At 45.8% G+C, this 22,738-nt stretch overlaps 1 protein-coding gene across 2 annotated transcripts; it reads right to left on the bottom strand.

The window, feature by feature from the left end:
• Positions 1 to 253: 253 nt before the first annotated feature.
• Positions 254 to 22,084, bottom strand: llgl1 (LLGL scribble cell polarity complex component 1). Of its 2 annotated transcripts, none has more exons than XM_052049235.1 (24): positions 21,690 to 22,084; positions 19,205 to 19,302; positions 13,835 to 13,916; positions 13,591 to 13,751; positions 13,286 to 13,432; positions 11,097 to 11,259; positions 10,725 to 10,857; positions 9,577 to 9,631; positions 9,134 to 9,288; positions 8,773 to 8,993; positions 8,129 to 8,196; positions 7,511 to 7,685; positions 6,466 to 6,570; positions 5,533 to 5,825; positions 5,296 to 5,446; positions 5,061 to 5,199; positions 4,644 to 4,957; positions 4,315 to 4,506; positions 4,164 to 4,236; positions 3,954 to 4,068; positions 3,604 to 3,668; positions 2,891 to 3,026; positions 2,716 to 2,798; positions 254 to 1,378 (listed from the first exon to the last, which is right to left on the bottom strand). In XM_052049235.1, exons 1-23 carry the CDS (start codon positions 21,768 to 21,770, stop codon positions 2,720 to 2,722), a joined length of 3,201 nt encoding a protein of 1,066 aa, XP_051905195.1. In that variant the 5' UTR covers positions 21,771 to 22,084; the 3' UTR covers positions 254 to 1,378; positions 2,716 to 2,719. The 2 variants fall into 2 exon arrangements, with proteins under 2 accessions (XP_051905195.1, XP_051905194.1); XM_052049234.1 differs by having other exon boundaries at positions 10,725 to 10,860; positions 21,690 to 22,083.
• Positions 22,085 to 22,738: the final 654 nt, after the last annotated feature.

Raw genomic sequence — 22,738 nt, 5'->3', positions numbered from 1 at the left:
TTTTACAGATTACAAACTAGGTTTGAAGGGGCCTGTTCTGAAAATAGCACATCAGTAGTGGGACCGATTAGCATTTGAAATTGAGCAATCAATGATTATCAGTATTAATTGAACTTAAAAGTATCAAACTGGCAACCTTCACATGAAATAAGTACCGAGAAGTAGCTCTCAGCTTCAAAAAAGGTTGCTGACCCCTCTTCTAGGGGAAACAAATGTTCTTTTTTGGGTTGCAAACAAACCAATAAAACCAATGTCACTTTGAGTACATCTTTTTATTAACATTCACAATCCATCAGCTGAAATGCTAAACACTTAAAATACCAAATCACAAAACATAATGACTGAAAGAAAAGAAAAAAAAACTGTGGAATTAAAAACTATGCCAGCTAGAGCATGGAAGGGTTAATGACTCGTGTCAGTCAAAAACATCAAAACTAAAATGACAAAAAGGTAGACGTGATAGAATCTCTACTTGTTGAGCTAGTTAAATTAGTACTGATGTCCCTTTTTTAGGCTTGTCAGTCTTGTGATTAAAAGATGCTGGAAGCTTTTTATTTTTTTGTTTGTTTAGGCTCGAACACGTGACTCATATCATATGTTACCCTACATAAAGACACTGCATGTATACATAGATTTGATTTTACACAGTAAAAGTTTGAGAAAAAAAATACTGGTGATTCAAGCTCTGCTGCCAGCATACATTAGCCACAATGCAATCCAAACAGGTGCATTCTTACAACTCGTACAACTAACACACTTTGCATTCAAGCCCACGATTCCTTACTTTGCCACACTTCCCACAAGACTTCTGTCGGAGAAATGGAAGCTCTAGAATAAAATGTTTTTTTCCTGCCACTGTAATGGTCACGTCGGTATACAGTAACAATTATGAACACACTGCTTCAAGTGTCAATGTGTTTAAAAGGTCTCGAAAAATCTCACAGCGCCACCGTCAAACTTCCACCTTACCGAAATCAATTAAGAAAAAAAAAAACCCTTAAACCAGCTGCACAAACTTCCATATAAGGCTTTCTTCCAGCCTGTACCAAATTGTCCATTTTGGCATCGGGCAAGAACAACCGTGTTGTCTCCCCCACAGAAACTCTACACGCACGTCATGCCGACCTCTCTGGAATGAAACGGTGAGCAGTTAATGTTCCTATGTTAAGTGGAAAGGATGGGAGTTGCAAGTGGTTCCGTTTGTGTGTAGGACTTAAGTCATCCCACTAAGTTTTCATGCTCTGAGGAACCCAGACTGCAGAGCAAAAGCAGGAGAGGGGGGGGGGGGGGGCTTTGCAGTGGACTTCAGATGGGGTGATGAGATGTTTGTGGTCCAGCACTAAAATCAAATCCATCCAGAGACCACCTGAGCCCCTCCCTGCAAAACGATGGAAAATTGACACTTAGCAACTTGTCCAAAAATGTTTCCGGTCACTTCACTTCATTCCGAGCCCACGTGGGCCATTGCCTGAATGGGCGCCACTTCCGGTGTAAAGCAGAACCACTTTTGACGTTCAATATGGGGAAAGGCAGATGAAAGAAAACATAATTTCGCTTCCTACTAATGTAGCGAGGTAGGAGGATAACATCATCATGTGGCAAACGGGTTACAATCGCACGTTTAACTAAATTCTGAACTCTGAACACAGCAGATTGTGCAATTGGCAATCGAAAAACTGGAATATCAAAAATCTCTGTTCTGAAACAATTGCATTTTTTTTGTTCATAAACCTTTGAAACGCAAGTTGCATCACAACTTTTCAGAAAAGACATACGGTAGCCTCCATGTTTTGGCCTGACTAATTCGAAAGTGTCGCATCCTTCCATACACATGAAATCCTACCTGATGTTCTTGTGAATCTGCTCTCAGTCTTTGCGGGGCACCCGGCGAATCTTCTCCAATGGTTTTGTCGTAACGCAAGTTGCCCCGTGGGCTTTTTGCCCACAAAACGATAGAAGCACGTGTGCAACTTTTGGTCTTTTCAAATGAAGATGCCCAGCCAAATCTTTTTTGTGTTCCTCATCCCTGGGTAGGTTCTGGAAACCGTAGCGATTACGATATCATCATGGTCTCCTCGGTACATGTTGAAAACACGAACCCTGAAGCCATGACTCAACTTGGCAGTTGTGCTAACAACCTTGTTAGCACAACTGCCAACATGCTCTCAAGCTTTACTCAACGTTTTTGAAACGCTACCGAGGCTTGTTGTCATTTAGAAAAGGGGGCAAAAAAAAGTTCACACAAAACAAAAGAGTTTAGCTTTTTTTTAAATATATATTTTTTTAAATGTAAAACGATTATTTTTGTAGTGTACCACATTTTAACTTTAAAATGACAGATGGGTCAGGTCACTTGTGGATGAGATTGGTGGGGAAGGGCGGTGGGGGGGACTGTTTCTCTTCAAAATAAAATCCGGAATACTGTACATTTTCATTTTTAAATGGTATGACTTTGATCATAAAAACAATTTCATTGTACTTTATCTGCAGCTCAAACTGGTTCATTCTACGTATTTATTTATTTTGAACAATCTGCTGCGGCACATACATTTCCCATCTAAGGATCAACTATTTTCATATCTTACTCCTTAAAAATAAAAAGGGAACATGTAGCTTTTACAAATGTTAGTGTTGTACAGATGAACGTAAATGCTGGGTGTGCCGTATGTGGCCATCAGCCGTACTAAGTGCAGCCATGTGGTGAGTGGTCGCCACCTGTTCAATTGATGAGGATGCCAGCAGGGTGTCCTTCCTCCTCTTGAATGTTCTTCAGGTTGTTCTCCTCCTCGTCCACGGTGCTGCGCAGCAAACGACCCAAAAAGTTTATTCTGAAGTCGCTTTCGCGGTGAACCGAAATGAAGACGAGTCGCGTTTCCGACTGTGCGCTTACGTGAGGAAGTCTCTGACGTCTTCCACGGTGAGCTCCCCCGTCGATTCCAGAGTGATGTCACCACAGCTGAGAGGGGAGTCCAGCGGCGTATCCGAGATGGGAGAGGATACGGCGCTGGGGGGCTCCTCTGCTCGTCCTGCCAGGGAACAAGTCAGAACATTACTGCCGAGCTCCGTGTCCTCGACGTCATTCGTGTTCAACTTGTCGAATCTTGCAAGCAAGCCATTGAAAAGCCAAAAACAACTCCTCAGGGCAACAACAGAGCATGAGGGCCACAATGAAATGGGGAGAAAACACAGTAATGTCCTCATAGAATGATAACGATGTGAGCACGAAATTACAAGAATCAGACTCTTACAAAAATAAAAAATTAAAATTATCTTCTGATGTTAAAAGAAAAAAAATGTAATATTGCAAAATAAAGTGGTGATTAAACTTGAATGAGACTCCAGAAGAAAAAAAATATGTAATGACAATGAAGTCCAGCATGAGAAACGTTTGAAGTAATTTCACATGACGACAGGCCTCCACAGGCCTCACGGAGCCGAAGAAACAATTGCCGCGTGCTGAATAGTCACTATGGAGACCCGAGGGGACCCCGACTTGGGGAGAGTTTAAAAGGTCCACGGCAGTGAAGAGAATGAAAAGTAAAAAAATGGAGCGGAGAGAAAAAAAAAAGAACGAAAACAAGGTCGGAGAAGTGCGTGCGGTACCTTCAGCTTGTTCTGTCTGGTTCTTGTGTGTTCCATTGGCCTGCGGAGGGACCGTCGTGCCATCGCTGAGGAGACACATGAACACCAACGCAGTTGATTGCGCTTTGCCAGCTTTCTGTACATTCTTCGGTTTCACAAGCGGTCTGCAGGTGGCGCTCAAAGGGGACGGCATTTCATTTGTCCAGCTTTAGGCAACAATGTAATTTAATAGGCTGCTCCGATGCCACAATTGCAGTTCATCATTCGTGCCCTTACAATATTGCAAATTTTTTTTGGGGGGGGGGGCTTTTTAATGCCCAAAAGAGACATGGATCTCAAGTAACCTGTGACTTGGTTTCATCGTGCATCACCTGGCCAATGTGAGCTGTGAGAGTCGCTCCAGTGCAACCGAGCACAGTGGTTCAGTGAAGACCTTGGCAGACAAGGAAAACCGCTCATATTCTGAGGGGGAGATCAGGTAGAATCCTGCACACACACACACACACACACACACACACAAATTAGACAGTCGCGCTTGGTATGTTGGCAAATATTATGCAGCATTGTCATTTCCTCCTCACCTTGCCCATTTCTGGTAAAGACACAGGATGCAATACCACTAATGTCCTCTTTTCGGATGCAGTCATAGCGTACCTACAAACAACAGGACAGTAGGATGGATGCCATTTTGTTTTCTTCCCCAAAACGGTATCAATAAGCCTTTCAAGCTACCTGTGGTCTGAGGCCAGGCACGCTGAAGAGGTGCATGTCGCCCATATTGGTAAGACACACCAGCGTGTGCTCGCAGTAGTCTTCCTGAGCAGTGGAGCTGAAGACCACCACGGCAACCTTCCTCACCCGGCAGCCCTCGTGAGCGGTGAGCTTGAATTTCGTCTTGGCGCTCACCTTCGGGAGAGAGAACACCTATGGCGAAAGAGAACGCAGGCGGTGACTTCCATGCTCGCAAATTTGGATCTTACCAGTTGGGAAAACAGGAAACCACCAATTGGATTTTATGCATATACTGTACCAAGTATAAATTTAAGAGTTTCGGAAGTTACCTTTAGTTGTTCTTCCGAGGCGATGAGCACGGAATGAGGATTGGACATATCCGGAGCAATGGAGAGGTCCTGCGAGGCTTCGTAAGGGTCGGGTAGCGGTTTAGCGCGTCCATCCAGCACGCAGATGGACACGACGGGAGCTCTGTGCATCAGCTGGATCTCTTTGCCCAGCACGGCCTCCGCGCAAGCGCCGCTCTCACCGGCGACCCCCCGCTCGGAACCGCGGGTCGAGCCCACGCCGGGTACCTCCAGAGCGTAAGCGTAGACGCTCCCCGAGTTGGTGCCCGCCCACAGCGTCGGTCCATGGTGTGTGCCTGGGTAACGCAGTCGTGGGGGAAACACCGCACTACATTTGAGAATTTGAAAAAAAAAAAAAAAAAAAGGTACGTTCTAATACGAGAGAGGAACTTAACGCACCATCGCGCAGAAAGGTGTCGGCGAAACACAGGCATCGAACAACTCCCGACAGCGAGTCGTCCGCCGATCGAGGTTCAATCCTTCGCTGGATGGGAGCCATTTCTTCATGCTCAGCAAGCGCGGCGTTGGCTTCTTGGACCTGTGCGGAACAAACGCGCACACGGCGGTCAAGAAACACGCAATTGTAACGATGCCATCTGTAGTCTCGGGGCGCGGCGGCCGGCGAGCGCGTCACCTTGCTGGCGGGTGCGGCGATGCTGCGTTTCTTCCCGGACACCCGACTCTTGCGGATACGCCTGAAACTCTGCCTTAAGGACTTCTTCAAGGACTTGACTCTCGAGAGGGGACCCTCCATAGCCAGGGAATCATTTGGGTGTAAGGTACATCTAAATGATATCCGTAGGGACCAAGAGTTAAGAACAACGCGGCGATAAAGTACTTTTGCGTCTACCCAATAGTCGTGTCGTAACACCTGGCCAAGACGGCGCTTCTCCTGTGGTAGTCAAAGAGGCCAAAGCCGTGACTGGTTCCGAAGGCCATGAGGTTCCATTCGGCATGCAGCGCCACGGCTGTCACCGAAGCCGGAGGGATGCACTGAACCAGCACCTGAGGCTGAAAGCCTGGAGGGAAAGGGGCGGGTTGGAGGCGCGGCTCCAGTCGGTCATGACCCTTCCACCTGAAGCCCTCCCTGTCCTGCAGCAGGTCCACCACCGAGACGTCCACCGCGTGGTCCGAGCACTCGTCGCTCAGTCCCAGCACGATCACCTGAGGGAGGCGGAAAACACGCGGGCCCCAACTGAGTAACGCAACGGGGGTCTGCTGGATGTCAACCGAGCGTTGCGCAATAAAAGTTGAAATCGTGAACGGCTCCAACTGTTCCCTGCCAAAGCACGGAGCAGTCGAGAGGCAACCCAAGGATAACTCAAAGTTGTCTCGAGGAGTATCTCTGAAATTTTGCACAAAGCTACTGCTGCACTCAGGAGCAAAATTTAAATAAAAATTTTTAAAAAGTAAAACCACTAACAACCGATGATCCATAATATGCAGTCCATTTAATTTAACAACTCCAACTCCACAATGTATCCCGCCCACTGTTGATGATACTTTATGTCAAAACTGAAGAAAGATGTTTTTCTTTTTTTTGGCTCAATGCATCGCCACAATGGGCAAGTCAAATGTGAGAGTAGCAAACGGCAGAGTAAAAATGCAAAATGATCTGTATGATCACATATCAGTGGTCGGGTTGAAAGTAAAAAAAAAAAAAAATCAAGTCAAGAAAGGACTAATATTGTGCACACCAACGATGGAATTTGGTCATTGACAAAATACGCACGCATATTGCATAGCGGTCACTCGTTCAAGGCTGTTAGCGCCATTTTATTGTTTTAATGGTCCACTAATTTACCTGTCCAGCGGTGCCTGCTACCAACAACTTGTTGCTGTACTTGCATAGGCTGATCTTCTGGATGCCCAGACGGGGGTCGTCGCTATACGGGTCAAAACAGCCCACCTAGATACACACGCATTTTATTAGGAAAAACATTGCAATACAAAACAAGTATTGAGACACGTGTGTGTGTGTGTGTGTGTGTGTGTGTGTTACGTGCATCGCATGCAGGACAGAGGCAGACGATGGGAATGAGATGGAATGAATCTACAGTTAGGTAATCTGTAAACTCAGTCGTTTTAGGAAATAGTTACATGAAGGAAACTTTAACCCCCACACCCACACCCACACTTTGAGACTCAAGTCCGCCTCCGCAATCTGCCGCAACTGACATTTTCTGCCGAACACGCCAACAACGCGCTCCTACATACTCAAGAAAACACGTGTGAATCTGTCTCTCGCATATACACAATGAATTCCAATCCAATCTCCTGGAAGTCGGTCACAGAAAAGAAGTGGGGTGATGGGTCTGGTTTTCATTACAGAGGGGGGGCGGCTGGGGGGGGGCTCTCTCATCCCATAAGAGGGCCTCATTCCTGAACACGCAGCACAGTTACCACAGGATACAGCAGATAAACGCGGGTTTGCACGGAGGCGAGCGTGTGGGAATATGAAAACACACCGGACGAGTGTTGGGTGATGAAGACACAAAGGCCATCGGGAACATTTCGGATAGGCCGTAGTTTGGTCAGGAGAGAGGTCACTTGATAGTCTCGCTGAAATCTACGCAAACATTGACAATGATGTTCGAACCACTGCATTTTGAAATATTCATTAAGTGCATCCGTCTTCATTTCTTATCAACGCACATCCCTGCCGTTGGTAAAGCGCATTTGCACCAAACTCAGACGTCCTGGAAGACGTCTTCCCTTTAGAATCGCCTTCTAATGTCAGGAAAAATGTGGCGAGTCCGAATACCAAACACATGAAACCAATCTGATGAGAAATTAGGACAGTCACTTTTTGCTCATTCTTCTTCTACGCTCATCTGTTTTGTTCTCACCTTGCGGAAGGGAGGCCATTCCTCTTCCTGCTGCACGTCGGGGTCGTCGCCCGGGTCCCGAGGCTCATCGCAGGGGTCGCAGTCTGTGTGGAAGACGTTGGCCGTGCTCAGTTTGTACAGCGGCGTGAGGGCGATCCCGGACGCGTCCCAGAAACGCACGGTGCCATCCTCGTGTCTGTAAACGCCATGTTGTGTCAAGAAATGTTGTGACGAGACACAGTTGAAACAAACAAATCAAAAGTTTGTCACACTGACGATCATGTTCCAAAGTGTCCGGTGTCCGCCCTTTTTTTTCGCAAACCTTTCAAATATTCCTCTTATTTGTGTCTAAATTGTGGCATGGTGCCCGGATGTCTCGCTGCCTGCGCTCCGAGCCAATACCGACTCTGCCAAGCATATGCCTCTGTTATTAAAGTGCGCTCGTTAATTGTTGCCATGGAAACGTAGGAACATTTCAGCTTGTGGCCGAATGAAAACCCCCGAGGCTCAAGGTGAGAAATTTAAACACTAATGTGTCATGACTCAGAGTTCATGATTTGAAATTCACCATGCATGTCTGTGTGTGTGTGTGTGTGTGTGTGTGTGTGTGTGTGTGTGTGTGTGTGTGTGTGCAGGTACCCGGTCAAAAGCAGCTCATGTTGTTTGGGTGGAGGAGCCAGGTTTTTCCCTCCACATATGGGCCAGCTCTTCAAACACAAACAAATAAGAATTGTCGGTTTGAAAAAAAAAAGCATAGCAGAAACAGTAATGCATACGTTATGATCGGAAGTGACACTGTACGGTGAGCCCAGATCACAATAGAGGCTCCACAAAGCTCCAGTCGGCTTTGCTCTCTCCGTGTGCGTCTCATTTGGCGCGAAACAGCTGATAAAAGCTGCAAAGTCTATGCAAAGCTGTTTTAACTGCCAATGCCGTCTTGTTCGCTCATAGCTGCCTGAAAGATCACCGCACGATTCGACTGAGTCATTGTTTATGATAATAATTACAACATCCCAACATTCATCCACCGAGTGACAAGACAACCGAGTAACAAAATAGAATGTCAACAACTCGGCGTGTGGGTAATTTGGGGATCTTTCATTCACTGTAGACCTTCCGGCAAGTAGATATGACAAAACCTTGAACTTTGCTCAACAAGAGCCAAGTGAAATTGATGCGTCGCATAATGGGGAAAGAGAGTTTCTCGAGGGCAAATTTAACCTTTGACGAGTGGACCAAAGTGACAATTCTGGACCTCACTGAGGTAAATTATGACTTCTCACCCTGGGTGTGTGCTGGTGGCCTTGCTGCGCTTTGCCAGCATTGAGCAGCCTTTCCCACAGTTTGGGAGGGACGCTGGTTATGTGACAGGAGCACGTGATGGCCGATGAGTGGAGAGGAGCCAGGTAGGGGGTGGGCATAGAGGGCCAACCGGGAGTCTGGAGGTCAATCACAACCAGCTCCTCTTCGAGTAAAACCACCAGCGCAGATGGGTCATCAAATTCTAGAGCGAGAAGAGGCCATTAAATACCAGTCGCTGTAGTATGCCTGTAACACCATAACTGACTAAGAACAATGAATATTTCTCAATGTTGGGTCCAAGTACAAAACCTGGGCCATTTTCAAGTTTGGCGGTGCCCTGACCTTTCTCTCGCTCGACATTGTGAACTGTAAAGAAGTCAATGACCCTGGAGGTGAAGTCCAGGGTGATGTGGTCTTTGTCCTGCTGAATGGTCAGACAGTGCCGGTCGCCATAGCTGGCTCTGGGCATCCCTCCGCTGTACAGCACCACCGGTGACCTACAGAGGCAAACGCAGAGGTGCGCGATGATTCATTTGTCATCTTAGAAAGCGGTTTTGCGGGTTCAGATCCTTTTCTTAGCAACGCGAGTCATGCAATGTACATATCATACAGATGTATTACTTTTTACCAATTCAGACCTTGCTTACAGTGCTGTAAATTGCTGCCAGCCATATGAGATAAGTTTCCTAAACAGCACCATCAACTCCAAATAAAAGGGTTTTTTTTTGGGGGGGGGGGGGGGGGGGGGGCTTGCACCACTTTGATTCATTTGATTCATGACTCACCCAGTCTCCGTTGTCCTCCATAGTATTTTGTTGATAGCTTTGCAGGGAAAAGGACCTGAAAAGATAGAAACAAAATAGAAAACCTCTCCTGAGATGATAGTGAGAAAATCATGGACGCCTTCGGTAAGTGCTTTGTCATTAACACAATGTATAGAGCAGGTGTCACCAACATTTTTGAGGGTGAGAACAACTTCATGTGTACCGATTGTGTGAAGGGCTACCAAATTGATACACGTCTGAAATAACATATTTGTCCAAAATACCTTCAATAATATGAGGATGGGTTATTTTTAATACTTGATGATTTAAATTGTCAGACTTTGATCGTGTTTCGAAATGTCTCACAGTACTGCCAGTGTTTGCATTTTTAAATCATAATTTCTACTAGCAAATCACAATGTCCAGGCACTGGCGGGCTACTCAAGTGGTCTTCACGGGCTACCTGGTGCCCGCGGGCACCATGTTGGTGACCACTGGTATAGAGTTTCAAATGGCATTTTTTACTTTGCTCATGTACTATTTTTTATTGCTTTTACATATTTCCTTTCTTCTTGTCTCTCCTTAATCCAAATCAGTTCTTGATCATCCCTGCTGTCCGGCAGAGGCGGTGCCCAACAGAACGAAACGTCCCATTGGGGATGCACAGTTCGGGCATTTTTCTTCTAACCCGCCCTTGGTGTTCATTCAGTGGCATTTCCTGAAAGTTTTATCGAAAACGCCGATACGTGCCATGTCTCCCGTCTGTTGACCCTGCTAGAATTGTGGAAAGCAATTTGTGAAGCAATGTTTTGACATAAAGGAAAACAAATAGATTTGTTGATTTTGATTTTAGCATCAATTTGACTGGCCAATTTGGCTTGTGGTGTGAACTGCCGCCAATTGGTGCAACCAAAGAAAATGAAAATAAAAACGCAACTGAAGAACAAAAGCAAATGTCTGATTTTGAAACGTTCTTGCTCATTCAACTAAAGGCACACCTGTAACGCATGATTGTGTGTGAAACAAGCCCTGCCAGAAACATGTCACCGTGCTGCATCCCAACACATGAAATGGAAGCACGTTGCCTGTTTAGCTTACCGGGCACTTGACACAAACAATACAAGACGACATTATTTAGATACACACAGACACAAGTGAGCACTTCTCACCATATGGGATGGTAGAGGACACCGGCTGCTGACTGTTGCCGTCGCCGCTGGCAACAGCCCACACGGAGTAGCCGCCATCGCTATGGGAGCTAACAAATAAGTTCCCCGAACGCTCCCACACCAGGCTCTCCAGCTGCTGTCGAGGAATTACACCAACATGTATGACATGAGCACATCTACTGTACATATTCATTAATGATGTTTAATAGAGCTACAAAACTGTCTCAACTTAAGCGTTACCTGTTTGCCAAAGAGCAGACTTCAATTTTAACTTTCGGTTAAGAAACGTGCGCTATGGTTTCATACAATTCTGGCGGAAAAAAAAATAATAAAAAAAGCAACACGGAGCACTCGCTGAGTTTGCTTTGGTACCTGCTTGCCAAGGAAGAGCTGCTCTATTTGACGGCCGCTCACATCCCACAGGACCACCAGGCCTCGGCTGTAGCCAATTAGAATCTTCCCGGGTTGCCGAGGGTGCTCCTGAAGAGATTCCACAGGCCCTAATGATTTCCCACATCTGTAGTCTTCTGGCAGGCTGAAAACATTGAACGTCTTGTTTACCGGCAACATATTGTTTTCTTTAACCGTAGTGGTAGAAACTAAATATTTACGATTCAAAACAAATAGACTGACAATTAACATTATCTTAGGATGAAAGTTTGCAGGATGCAGAGTAACGGCACACGATACATTCAGGGCTACTGCCACTGAACAGAGAGATTACATATTACATTATGTGTAAGACGTCGGCTTCACAGTGCAGAGGTACCGGGTTCGATTCCAGCTCCGGCCTCCCTGTGTGGAGTTTGCATGTTCTCCCCGGGCCTGCGTGGGTTTTCTCCGGGTGCTCCGGTTTCCTCCCACATTCCAAAAACATGCGTGGCAGGCTGATTGAACACTCTAAATTGTCCCTAGGTGTGAGTGTGAGTGCGAATGGTTATTTGTTCCTGTGTGCCCTGCGATTGGCTGGCAACCGATTCAGGGTGTCCCCCGCCTACTGCCCGGAGACGGCTGGGATGGGCTCCAGCACCCCCCGCGACCCTAGTGAGGATCAAGCGGTACGGAAGATGAATGAATGAATGAATGAATTATGTGTAAGAATCCATCCATTTTCTGTACCGCTTCTCCTCACCAGGGTCACAGGTGAGCTGAAGCTTATGAAGCCACCCTGCCAAATCAAATGCATATAATAGAGCGGTTGTGTGAGGGCTAGCTGAGATTGGTCCTCCAACAACACAAGTGAGGTCGATACTAAGCTGCTGGACCTTGCCAATAAGAGACATTCCTCTGAGGCAAAAGAGGAATGTTCAACAGGACACACCCTCGAGATGTTGGAGGATTCCCTCAGCACAGGACGGGGAGGAGGAGAGTGGGAGGAAACGGTGGTTGGATCGCGGAGGAGGACTTCAATCAAAACAAGACGGAAAGACACAAGAAAACATTGTCGTTCCGAGCGAAAAGAAACGAAAGTCTGCATGACTCTTCTTTATCTTATCTCCGTCTACAAACACACGCACAGACATCCAGCCGCTTTGGTGGGGCTCAACGAGGAAGATCCTTTCCGGAAGCGGAGAGGCAGAAACTTCCCAAACACAGAATTCCATTGTCTTTATGAGTATTTTTAGGGAATCCAGCATCCTGCTAGAGGGACTCGGGGATGAGCCTGTGTGTGTGTGTGCATGCGCACGCTCGTCTACGTGTTGTATATTCAGCTGAAACGCTTCCCCAACCGGAACATTACGTGTTGGCAGCTGGTACAAAGCCTCACTGTGCAAAAACCTCCCATCCTTCACACTCATACACACACACACACACACATCCTTATCAGGGTCCTCATTAGGCCTCAGTCCTGCCCGCTTGCTTCTACAAGGCCCCTTAATGAGGGGTTTGCTGGACCAGTCAGACAGCCGCACAAAACAGAAGCCCCGCAACATCGCCAGTAAAGCAACAAACGCTGACCCGATGAAAACAGCTATACTTAAGTTACGTTTACTGGAACAAGCAAGTTCAAGCCACTATCGTCCCATGATGTCAAGGCATGCTTGTGTTATCTCTTATTTTTTTAAATTTGGTGGTGCTCTGACAAGGCAGGAGAAATTATTTCGAGAAGGGTTGGCTTGATATGAAGGGGAAAAAAAACTGCAAAAATGTGAGTGTTTTGGGTGCGAGTGGAGACGAGTTTACTATCGGGGCTGGTACGGTGACGCACCGGACATTCCTGAGAAATCTTGACAGCAAGTTGGATCCATTTTAACTGATGTAACATTGAATGTGCACGTTTTCACTTGGACTCACACTCAAATGAAATATTCATGCATTTGACTTTTTTTAAGATACTGAGGCAACTGCGATTCAGTCAGTCACACAGCATTTGATAAACTACATTATTGCACATACACAAAACACAAAGCAGACCGTGTTATCAACTTTTAAGTCACCAGTTCTTCTTAGTTTTGCGAATGCTACCCAAATCACACCTGGATTGAACTTCCATTTCCCAATTTCTCATTTTTTCCCCTGAAGTTTGACAATCAATGAAGTCCTATTCGCAACAGTCTCACCTCTGTGTGACGTGATCCTGGGGCAATGTTTGGCTGGCTTTCAGTGACAGACTGGGCAAATCCAGGAAGTAGACGCCACCTCCCTCTGTTCCGAGACAGAGGAGGTCACATGACTTCAGCAGGAGGAGGACGGTCACTCGTGTGGTACTGGGGGGTAAAAAAGAGAGGGTGGAGTACTTCACTGGTACAAAACATTGACACAGTTCCGTTTACAGCCCATTACATCACGCTATGACAATTCTAAGGATGACAAAATGCTCCAATAGGGCAAATAAAGCAAATTTTTAAAAAATGCTCATCATTACCTGCAGCTGTCAATGCCTGGTCTTCCCGGAAGACTGTAGCTGCCCACTTCCTGAAGAATAACCGCACCTTCTCTCTTAGCCCCGCCCACCTGCCTGGGTGCTGTGGCAGTCAGCTCCCACAAGTGAATGCTATTATCATCCAAAAGTGACAAGAGGCGGCCCTGGGACGGACAAAACACCACAAATGAGTACGGCCTCATCAATATTTATGAGGATGACACGAGTGAGACCAGGTTTTGCTTACCTGTCCTGGCAGGAAGTGAATTTGTATGACAGCAGTGGTGTCATCGTGTAGCCCCGTGAACTCCACACCAGGTGCCCCGTAACTGAGAATATTGTTAAGATACATCCAAATAACTTTGTTTGGAGGGGTGTGGGGGGTACTCCCTATTTAATACAGACTGCATCTGTCCTCGGATGTGACTGTGAGGGCCTTGCGATGAAGACAGTTAAAAAGGGGTAATTGTGAGCTGTAAAGCCAATGAAACATACTTGTTAAATGTAAGAGTAGAGAGGTTATTGGAGCGCCAAAGAAAGCTCATAGCAATTTCCAACAGCGGCTGACGCAAATGTCGAAAATAACACCACTGTGCGTATGTAATCAAGAGCAATTTTCGTCGGATAAATTAAGCACAACTGGGGGGGGGGGGGGGGGGGAAACAATGTCAACGTGAATTGGTAGCCAACTGCTACAAGCTTCACATAAACACTTAAGACTGATGTAGATGACTCGGATGTTTGGGGGCATGCGAGTTTGAGGAAAAAAAAAATCTGAGGTAACTACGAACAATACCTCGTGAGATTTTGGCCTATTCAAGCACATTTGAGCAAATGAGTGACTTTCTTGATCTTTTGTCGTTTCTGGCAAACTATTTTTTTTAAATGATCAACTAGTAGAGTCCTGAAATGAAATAAAAAGGACTATGACATGTGGATCTTGCTGGACCAAAACATCATACTGTCATAAATCCAATTTCCTGAAAACGCGTATCTCATTCTTACATCAAAAACTGAATTTCTTCATTTCCACTTGCGCTGGAGGCCTAATGTTGTGATACAAGCATTCCTGAGTATTGTCACGTATTTGTGAGTTCAGAAGCGCGTATCAAACTGTGAGGCTGGCCCTTCGTTTTAAATCTGTCACATAAGAAGCTCTGCGTTTCAAAAAGGTCGGCGACCCCTGGGACAGAAACGAACACCGTTCTGGTCGGCAGCACTTCTAAAAGGAAGCAGGCCATTGGTGTCAAGTGAATGTCACAGAGCGAAAGTGTTTAAGGCGATGGTTGAATAACACACACACACAACTCGAGTGTGATGCCCATAAGTGGTTCACATATATCATCTATCAAAATTATACTTAAGTTTTAATGTTTCACAAACAGCATCTAAAATAGTACTTCATTTTACACAATCCAACCTGCGCAAAACAGACGTCAAAAGGAGCCGCCGCAAAGCCGCAGGACGCTCAGCCAAGCGCATCGGGGACTTCAAACAAAGACAAACGGGAACAATCAATTGAAGACCAAATCGTATGTGACAAGTTGGAAATATCAGCAAGGCAGTAATTAGAGCAAACCTCAAAGGGCTGGAAAAACAACTCTGAAAATGTGAACCAAATTGTCCACAGAAGGCAGTTTACAAACTACAATAAAAAACAAAATAAAACGGACAAGAATGGGAGACGTCTCCTGTATCTTGTTCATGGTGACGAACCTGTTGAAGGCACAATGTGCTCATTGATAAGGCACTTGACTTGCCCCGAAATGTTAACAATGGTAGACTACAGTAGCTCACAATCACTAAAACTCTCTCTCTCTCTCTGACATACATATACATACACACACACACTTGGCCAGTGATGCAGAAAGAGTGTTAGCTAGGATAAAGCGATTTCACGGTCTGAATACAGACAAACAGAAGGTATTGTCCTCCATGCACACACACACACACACACACACACGCACACACACACACAAGATATGGATGTCAGGAAGGAAGGACGACACAGGACATTTGTAAAAAGTTGACTAGACATCCAGACAGAAAAAAAAAACTGTTGTAAAAAGGTCAGAGGTCAAACGTGTTTACATTTATAGCTGTAACATACATTTAAGCATTGGATACGCTTTCTGACGGCAACTCAAACTTTGAGGATGTTTGCCGAATGACGGCCTCCACCCACCCACTAGAGACACAATCCTCGCCTAATTTGCATCGCTTGCCTCAACTGGGATTTCTTGTGTCCCACTTTTCCAACAGCGCAACTGAGATACTTGGCTCTGAAATCAAGAAGAGAAGGCTCAAGCATCAATCTTGCAATTTTCATCTTAAAATTCCCCATGGAAAATATGAACCCTTCTTTTATCTTTGTCAAATCTCATCACATCAGGTTGCTATCGCCAAAAGGATGTCGAGTTTGATCCAGCTCCAAAATTCAGTTGGGAAACCAAATTCCACAACCGGAGTCATTCACTCCTTTGAGATCTGCACTCTGTCAGAGATCTCGTCGATTAGCTCCAGTTTCAAGAGTGCTGTGTGTGTGTGCATTCTTTTCAAATAAATGCAATCTTGATTTATCGAGTACACAGTGTCCCAAACTTTTGGGACTTTGGTCTATTCAACTGCCCTCAATCCAGCGCGAGTCTGCGTGTGTGCAACTGAAACACGCACAACATCAAAGCAATGTTCTGCGTGTGTGTGTGTGTATAAATATTAGCTCATCCTCAGGATGTTAGTCACCGATACCAGGAGGTGTGCGGTTCCAAAGATTTGGTTTGAGCACAGACAGAGCAAGGTACAGCACAGTCCGACTTTGCTACACTTCAACCTCAAGCGGTCCTGGTTTTTGCGGTAAACCAAGTGCTCTTATCTGATGTGCTGAGGTGCAGATTTTTCAAGTCTTTTGGTCAGAGCACTTCATCCCAGGCAACGGCACCGGTTGTCTTGGAAACCAATTCTAAAGCTCCCTTTATTAAGACGAGACCGAGCAACAAAGCGCTTACTCACGATCTACACTCACACACACAGACACACACACACAGGGTTAACCCAGGGCACACATTCCACAATATGAGTCCTCAACATTGCCCCGCCTCCCCACCCCATGTTATCTCTCGCTCTCTTGAACGATATGCACATACATTAAAAAACAAAACAAACAAACAAAAATCACATGCATTGTCCCACTCTCTTCTCTGAGCCTCAGACGGTGATTGAAGAAGAAACTTTGGGCCGTAATATGACTCCGGCCCTTGTAAGCAGACAGAGTACGAGGGAGGTGAAATACTCAAGAGTATGCATGGGAACAAGAGGAGGTTAAAATGGCAAGTTTACAACATAAATGTCAAGTTTTACTCAGGATGTCTCGCCACTGGCAGATTTTTGACAGACACACACAGCCCTTTTCCCAGGTGGGCCCCCACCCCCTCATCTGGCAATACTGTACAACGCGAGTGAGTAGGCTAGCATGGGCCTCCAGGTCAAGCCCATGTCAAAGAGTCTGAGATTAAAGTAGGAATGTAAACACGTGCATTCAAAATAAATATGGTAGTCACAACACAAAAACATCCAGCCGGGCGTTTAGGGGTGCGTGTGATCCAGCCAAAGGCTCACAATGATGTACTTGATTGTTTTGCTTCCATGACCCGAGTGGGTGCGCGTTCTTTGCCATATTTTTTATTTGACACGGTTGGTTAAGTGTGTGGTATTACCTCAAGCCGCTGCACAAATGCTACGGTAGACTGCTGATTTACGACTCGGCATGTGTTGCTTCATCTGACGTGTCTTCGAACACGACAGCTCAAAGATTCACTCCAGATATTCTGCATGCTTCATTAGAGGACAAAGTTGCTGCAGAGGAACTTCCACCCATCCATCTATCCATTCATTTTCTAATCCGCTAAACCTCACAAGGGCTGCGGGTGTTCTTGGAGCCTATCCCAGCTGTCTTCGGGGAGGCGGGGGGGGGGAGATACCCTGAACTGGTTGCCGGGCAATCAACCATTCGCGCTCAAAATCACACCTTGGGACAATTTGGAGTGTCCGATCAACCTGCTATGCATGTTTTTGGAATGTGGGAGGTAACCAGAGTACCCGGAGAAAACCCACACAGGCACGGGGGTTAACATGCAAACTCTAAACAGGAAGGCCGGAGCCCGATTCAAACCCGGGCAACTCGGCACTGTGAGGCCATCCCCAATGGACCGTATAAAGTCGTAAAAATTGTTTCTGTGTGGGGGGGGTCACATTTAAGTGATTTATTCAAGGTGCATGTCATTTCTGTAATAGGTTGGAATTATTCACAACTTCAAAAGATTTTTTTTTGGTATAAATTACCGTGGGGATCTACAGGTGGGTCACGGCGACTACTGCCTTGCTCTGCGTGTGCGAGGGTTGTAGCCTGTTCCACCAAAAATGACTCATTTTCAGGTTTTCCAGACTCTCTGCGGGTACGCATTTCCTCGACTTTGCACACTTTGCAGTCTGCGCCGACTTTCCAGAAATTCCAGCAGCAGCTGGGACTCTCAAAGAATGAGGAAGACTTGTCTGGATTTTGCTGCATCTGTCATTTTAGAGGAGCGGCGGAGTTATTTTTCCTCCCAGCTGACACACTAAAGTCGAGTTTGTCTATATAGCGGCCATTTATCCGCATTGTTTCATTCCGCCATTTCTCATTCCATCACTCTCTCGCTTGCTCTCCAATTGCCTGGTACCACCAGTCCTGTCTTGCCGATTTCCCCCTCCTCTGTGGGACTCTGAAAGCTGCGTTTCAAAGAGCTGATTCTCCTGTCTAATGCACGCACGCACACACAAACAGACAGAGCTTCGCGCTCAATGATAAATGAGCGCATATTGGCCAAACAACGGTACAGTTGCTAAGCAGACAGTGGCACGTTGATGTATCCTGTTATTTGCTGCTGCACCTCACTCACTCCCAAAATAAATACGCACGACTGACAAGAGGTACGGGAAGAAACTATACAACACAAACACTCTTGTCAGAAATTTGAAACAGAATTAGAGACACATTTGAATGATTTGGAATATCTAATTCTGTGTCATTCGTTATGCTGAGTGCGAACCGTTTCAGGAGACGCCAGAGAGAACGAACGTAAGCGAGCGCTCATGCTTACCAAGTAGCTATGTGTATGTGTGCGATCCATTAAATGTAAATAAACGTGGACCCATGGAGAAAAGCACAACCGGAATCTGTGTCTACTTATTCCTGCAGTGAAGTGAAAATGGGGAATTTTCCCTCAAGTCCTGGTGCCACTAACTGCTGCCTTCAAGAAGTAGATAGCGCTCCCTATGGTGTGGCGCCTCGAGCAAATAAAAAAAGTGCTCCAAAGTTTTATTTCCAGCATGGCTCTAGAAAGAACAGATTTGTAATTCACTTCAATAAAACACTGCCAAGCTTTAACAACAAAAAAGGAAAAAAAAGAGAAATCTGAGTAATCCTTTGTCCCATTTCAAAACACGGGAGGAGAGGACTAAAAATGGATTGTACATTTAACAGACGCACTTGACAGTTTTTATTGGATTGTACTGGCTGCCGGCTCCTACCTCCCCGCAAGAACTGCTTGGGATGCATCAACTCAACCTTGAGGAAGGATACACTTTGACGGCTCCTGCCTTGGTGCCGATAGCCATGAGTTGCAGCTCGGGGTCGTAGGCCAACGCGCTGGGCTGATGTGGAAATCCATGCTCCACCGTCTGTGAAGGTGACGCACAGACAGAAAAATGAATGAGCGCACAGATTTATGATCATCTTACCCCAAACGGTGAGGGGAAAAAAAAAAATTGACAACAGCGGCTGGATGACCAATGAGCAACTCTTTCCGAAATGGCGACAAAGCCACACGACACAAAGTCTCATTGTACAGTTAATGAGCAGCCTGGATGCATTTCATTTCAAGGCAAGACATTGTGTAAGACACGCCCGTGTCTGCATTTGTTTATACAGGTCAGACGGAGGCGTCAAAAAGGGAGGTCCTTAATAAAGTTTGTGGTAAATTCTCAAAAATGGCAGCCATTGCTTTATGGGGCAATGCTCTGCAGACTTTGTTTAATGAGATCCAATTCAAAGTCGGTCCTCGTGGTCCCGCACAGCAGCTGGGAAAGCATTTAACCGTACAAAGAAGGAACAACACATGGGAGGAAGAGTTCGAGGTCGAGTTTAAGGTCTTATTTGATTGGAGAAGGGAAGTAAAACATGAACCCTCAAGTGTTTAAGCGTCTGAGACGCGCAAACTCCTGTTGAGAGACCACCTCTGGGTCAGTTGTGGCAGCTGGCGTCCAACCTTAAAAAGTATGCGTGAGCGTGTTTGTTTTAACAGTGGAACCAGCACTTTATGGACCAAGAACATGACAAACAACTTTTTAAAAAAGACCACTTAAGTGGGAACGCCATAAGACCTCGGAATTTCTAGTGATTCAGAGCACAGTTATATGCTTGGTGAAATATTTGTTTTGAACAAGGCTGAGTTGGAAACGCATCATGTGACGTGATTGAAACGTTAAACACTGCATTATATGTGCGGCTGATGGAGTTTTTATGATGTTACTTCCATTTCATGCATTTGAAAGCCAACAAAATGTGACCAGCGTTCCGAAATAAAACGGGTTTAACCTTGGAGGTTTCACTCTATGAATCAGGAAAATTAGAAAGCCAAAAGTGCATGAAACTCGCTGTAATGATACACGCAATGAAAACGACACTATTTCAACTAGACAAGTGTGGTTTTTTCGGACAGCGTGTCCCCCCCCCCCTGTGTATGCAGCAATTTGTGTATCGTGTGAGCTACATTACAAGTGACACACTGTGCAAAGTGGCAGGAGACAAAATCTTCAAGGCTTCCGCGGAACTCAAGCCAGTTGTTTTTGCGCAGTAGATTACCTGTAACTGAAATGTGATCTGCACGAAAATCAATACAATCCAGACTGCTGCAACACTCTTTAGTGTCGCACCACAATGGAAATGGTACGCAATTGGCAGTGAGCAGTATTAAAAGGGAGTTTGCAATTGTGAAAAAAACTCAATTGCATCACCTTGTATCTAAAACCACCATGCCCGAGGAAAAACAACCAATCAGAGATGGAAAGCATGACTGACAACCTGTGAATCATCACAGTGAACAATCACTCTGGAAATGCCCCTGGGGGCACGTGTGGTCAATTCGAGCCAGAAGTGACGATGTGTGGTCGAAAAAGTGACATTCGAAGGACACAACCCATTTACGCCTACACAGTTTCATTCTTATATGAATGGCCATGTTTTCCAATTGCACATAAGTGAGGGGTGTGGCTTAAATCAGACAATTGAAGGGGAGGATTAGTTAAGCGAGTCCACATTCAAATCTTGCTAAACGCTTTTAGTCATGTAAATTCTCGCTTTGAAGTGGAGAAAAATAACTAATCTTCACAACGGCCGAGACTACCACGGTATAAATATTATTACGAGTTACATCAGCAGAAAGGATTCTCTGTCCCCTTTAAAATGGTGGGAAAAGCTCCCTTGTTTTGTTTTTACTCGGATACAAATACATGGCAATAAAGATGTAGTGGGATTTTGGACATCAGTGTGGATGAGATGACAGTGTGCTGACCCCAAACACTCGTGCACACAAAGCTCAGAGATCTGAACTCGCAACAACAGTAAAATGAACTGTGTTTTTTTTGGCACCGATTTAAGGAGGGCACAAGTGGATTTACTCACTAGTTGGCGGTCTCACCAAAGAGTTCAACGCAGTTTTATGTTAACCTGCAATGACGACGACCGTTCTGAGCAGTGTTACTGGTCGTAATCTTGAAGTCAGTTTCGGTGTTGTTTTGTTAATGTGGGACGCGGGCCTTCGGCCAATTAACACGCCGAACAAACAACTGAAGCCAGCACACAAGTTATCAACAAAGCGCCCCTGCTTGCGCCACAGCACAAACCGCGGCAGTTACTGCTGCTTTTGCAAAAGCCCGGTAAACCCAAGACAGACGTCGAAAAGGAGAGGCTTGAACACCGCGGTGGGCACGACTTGCTCCATTCAACTGAGACTTAAAAGAACAGTCGCTGTAGTTTGGACAGGCAGCGTCTCGCTCCGTTACTTTACCTTACTGAAGGCGAAGAGCTCCTGTTTTATCTTTTCCCTCTGCGTGTCGGTGCCCTGCCGACGAAATCTGAACTTCATCATCTTGAAGCCGGGCTGGAGGGCGCGAGTGAGGGGGGGCGACACGCACTGGAGCGGGTATCACCCAGGGCGGCGAAGCTAGACTAGCTTACTAGCTTGCCGGCTAGCCCATACGGGGTGAGCGCGAGGCTTACGAGGCTGCGACGCTACTGCGGGCTGCGGTTCTCCTCCGTTTTAGTCCTTCTGGCTCGGCTCGGGTCGGAGATGGTTTGGCCACCGCTCCCCCTTCTCTCGGTTCACACGGACCCCATTGTTGGTAACCAATCGGAGCGGAGAAATCTGTGGGCAATTACTCAGAGACGCCCACACAGCCAATAGTACAGCGTGGGGGTGTTGGGTTTGTGGTACGGAACGTACCGAACCAGTTTTAGGTTCGGTTGACACCTATCAGAGGGACGGACAATCGGCAAGTCTGTATAAAAAATAAAGCGCCCCATCAAAACAGTCAGCGAAAAAAAATGGGACTACATTCTTGATTTCGAAATATTTTTGCATATTCATCACAATCTTGTTTAAGATCATCACACAAAATGAAGTTTCTGAATTAAAATGTTATTTAATAACATACCCTAATATGAACGTTCGGTTGTCATGGAATTTAAAGCCTTTAAATCAAAGGGGGAGTCAAGTCAAAATGTCCTTTACAACAATATCAGACACGGTATTTATGAATTAAGCAGCAAAATCCATCCGTTTCTATCTATCTCAGGGGGCAGCATATTCAACAAATGCAATATTAATCAGACCGTGTTTAGATCAGTGGGGGTATATAGAACATGTAAAGAAATTCTTGATTAGACTTCCACAAGAAGGGGGCACATTTTTGAATGGACTATTGTTAAGGGTGACAGGACAAGTTCTTAATTTGTTGTCTTTACTACTATGGGCTATTGCTTGTTTACTTTCAGAACCAGGGGAAACCTTGATGGGGAAAATTACATTTGCAGTTGTCTGTCAAGGGGATTGTTTGG

This window comes from Hippocampus zosterae, chromosome 17 (genome assembly GCF_025434085.1).
Source record: "Hippocampus zosterae strain Florida chromosome 17, ASM2543408v3, whole genome shotgun sequence".
Lineage (NCBI taxonomy): Eukaryota > Metazoa > Chordata > Actinopteri > Syngnathiformes > Syngnathidae > Hippocampus > Hippocampus zosterae.
The sequence above is the reverse complement of the archived record's forward strand: the minus strand, read 5'-3'. Positions and strand labels throughout refer to the sequence as shown.

Coding starts and splice junctions, on each gene's coding strand:
- llgl1 (XM_052049234.1), bottom strand. CDS start 21,770: ATGATGAAGTTCAGATTTCGTCGGCAGGGCACCGACACGCAGAGGGAA. Junction 13,752..13,834: donor TTCACTTCCTGCCAGGACAG/GTAAGCAAAACC, acceptor TGTCCGTCCCAG/GGCCGCCTCTTGTCACTTTT. Junction 4,958..5,060: donor CGACACCTTTCTGCGCGATG/GTGCGTTAAGTT, acceptor TGCGTTACCCAG/GCACACACCATGGACCGACG.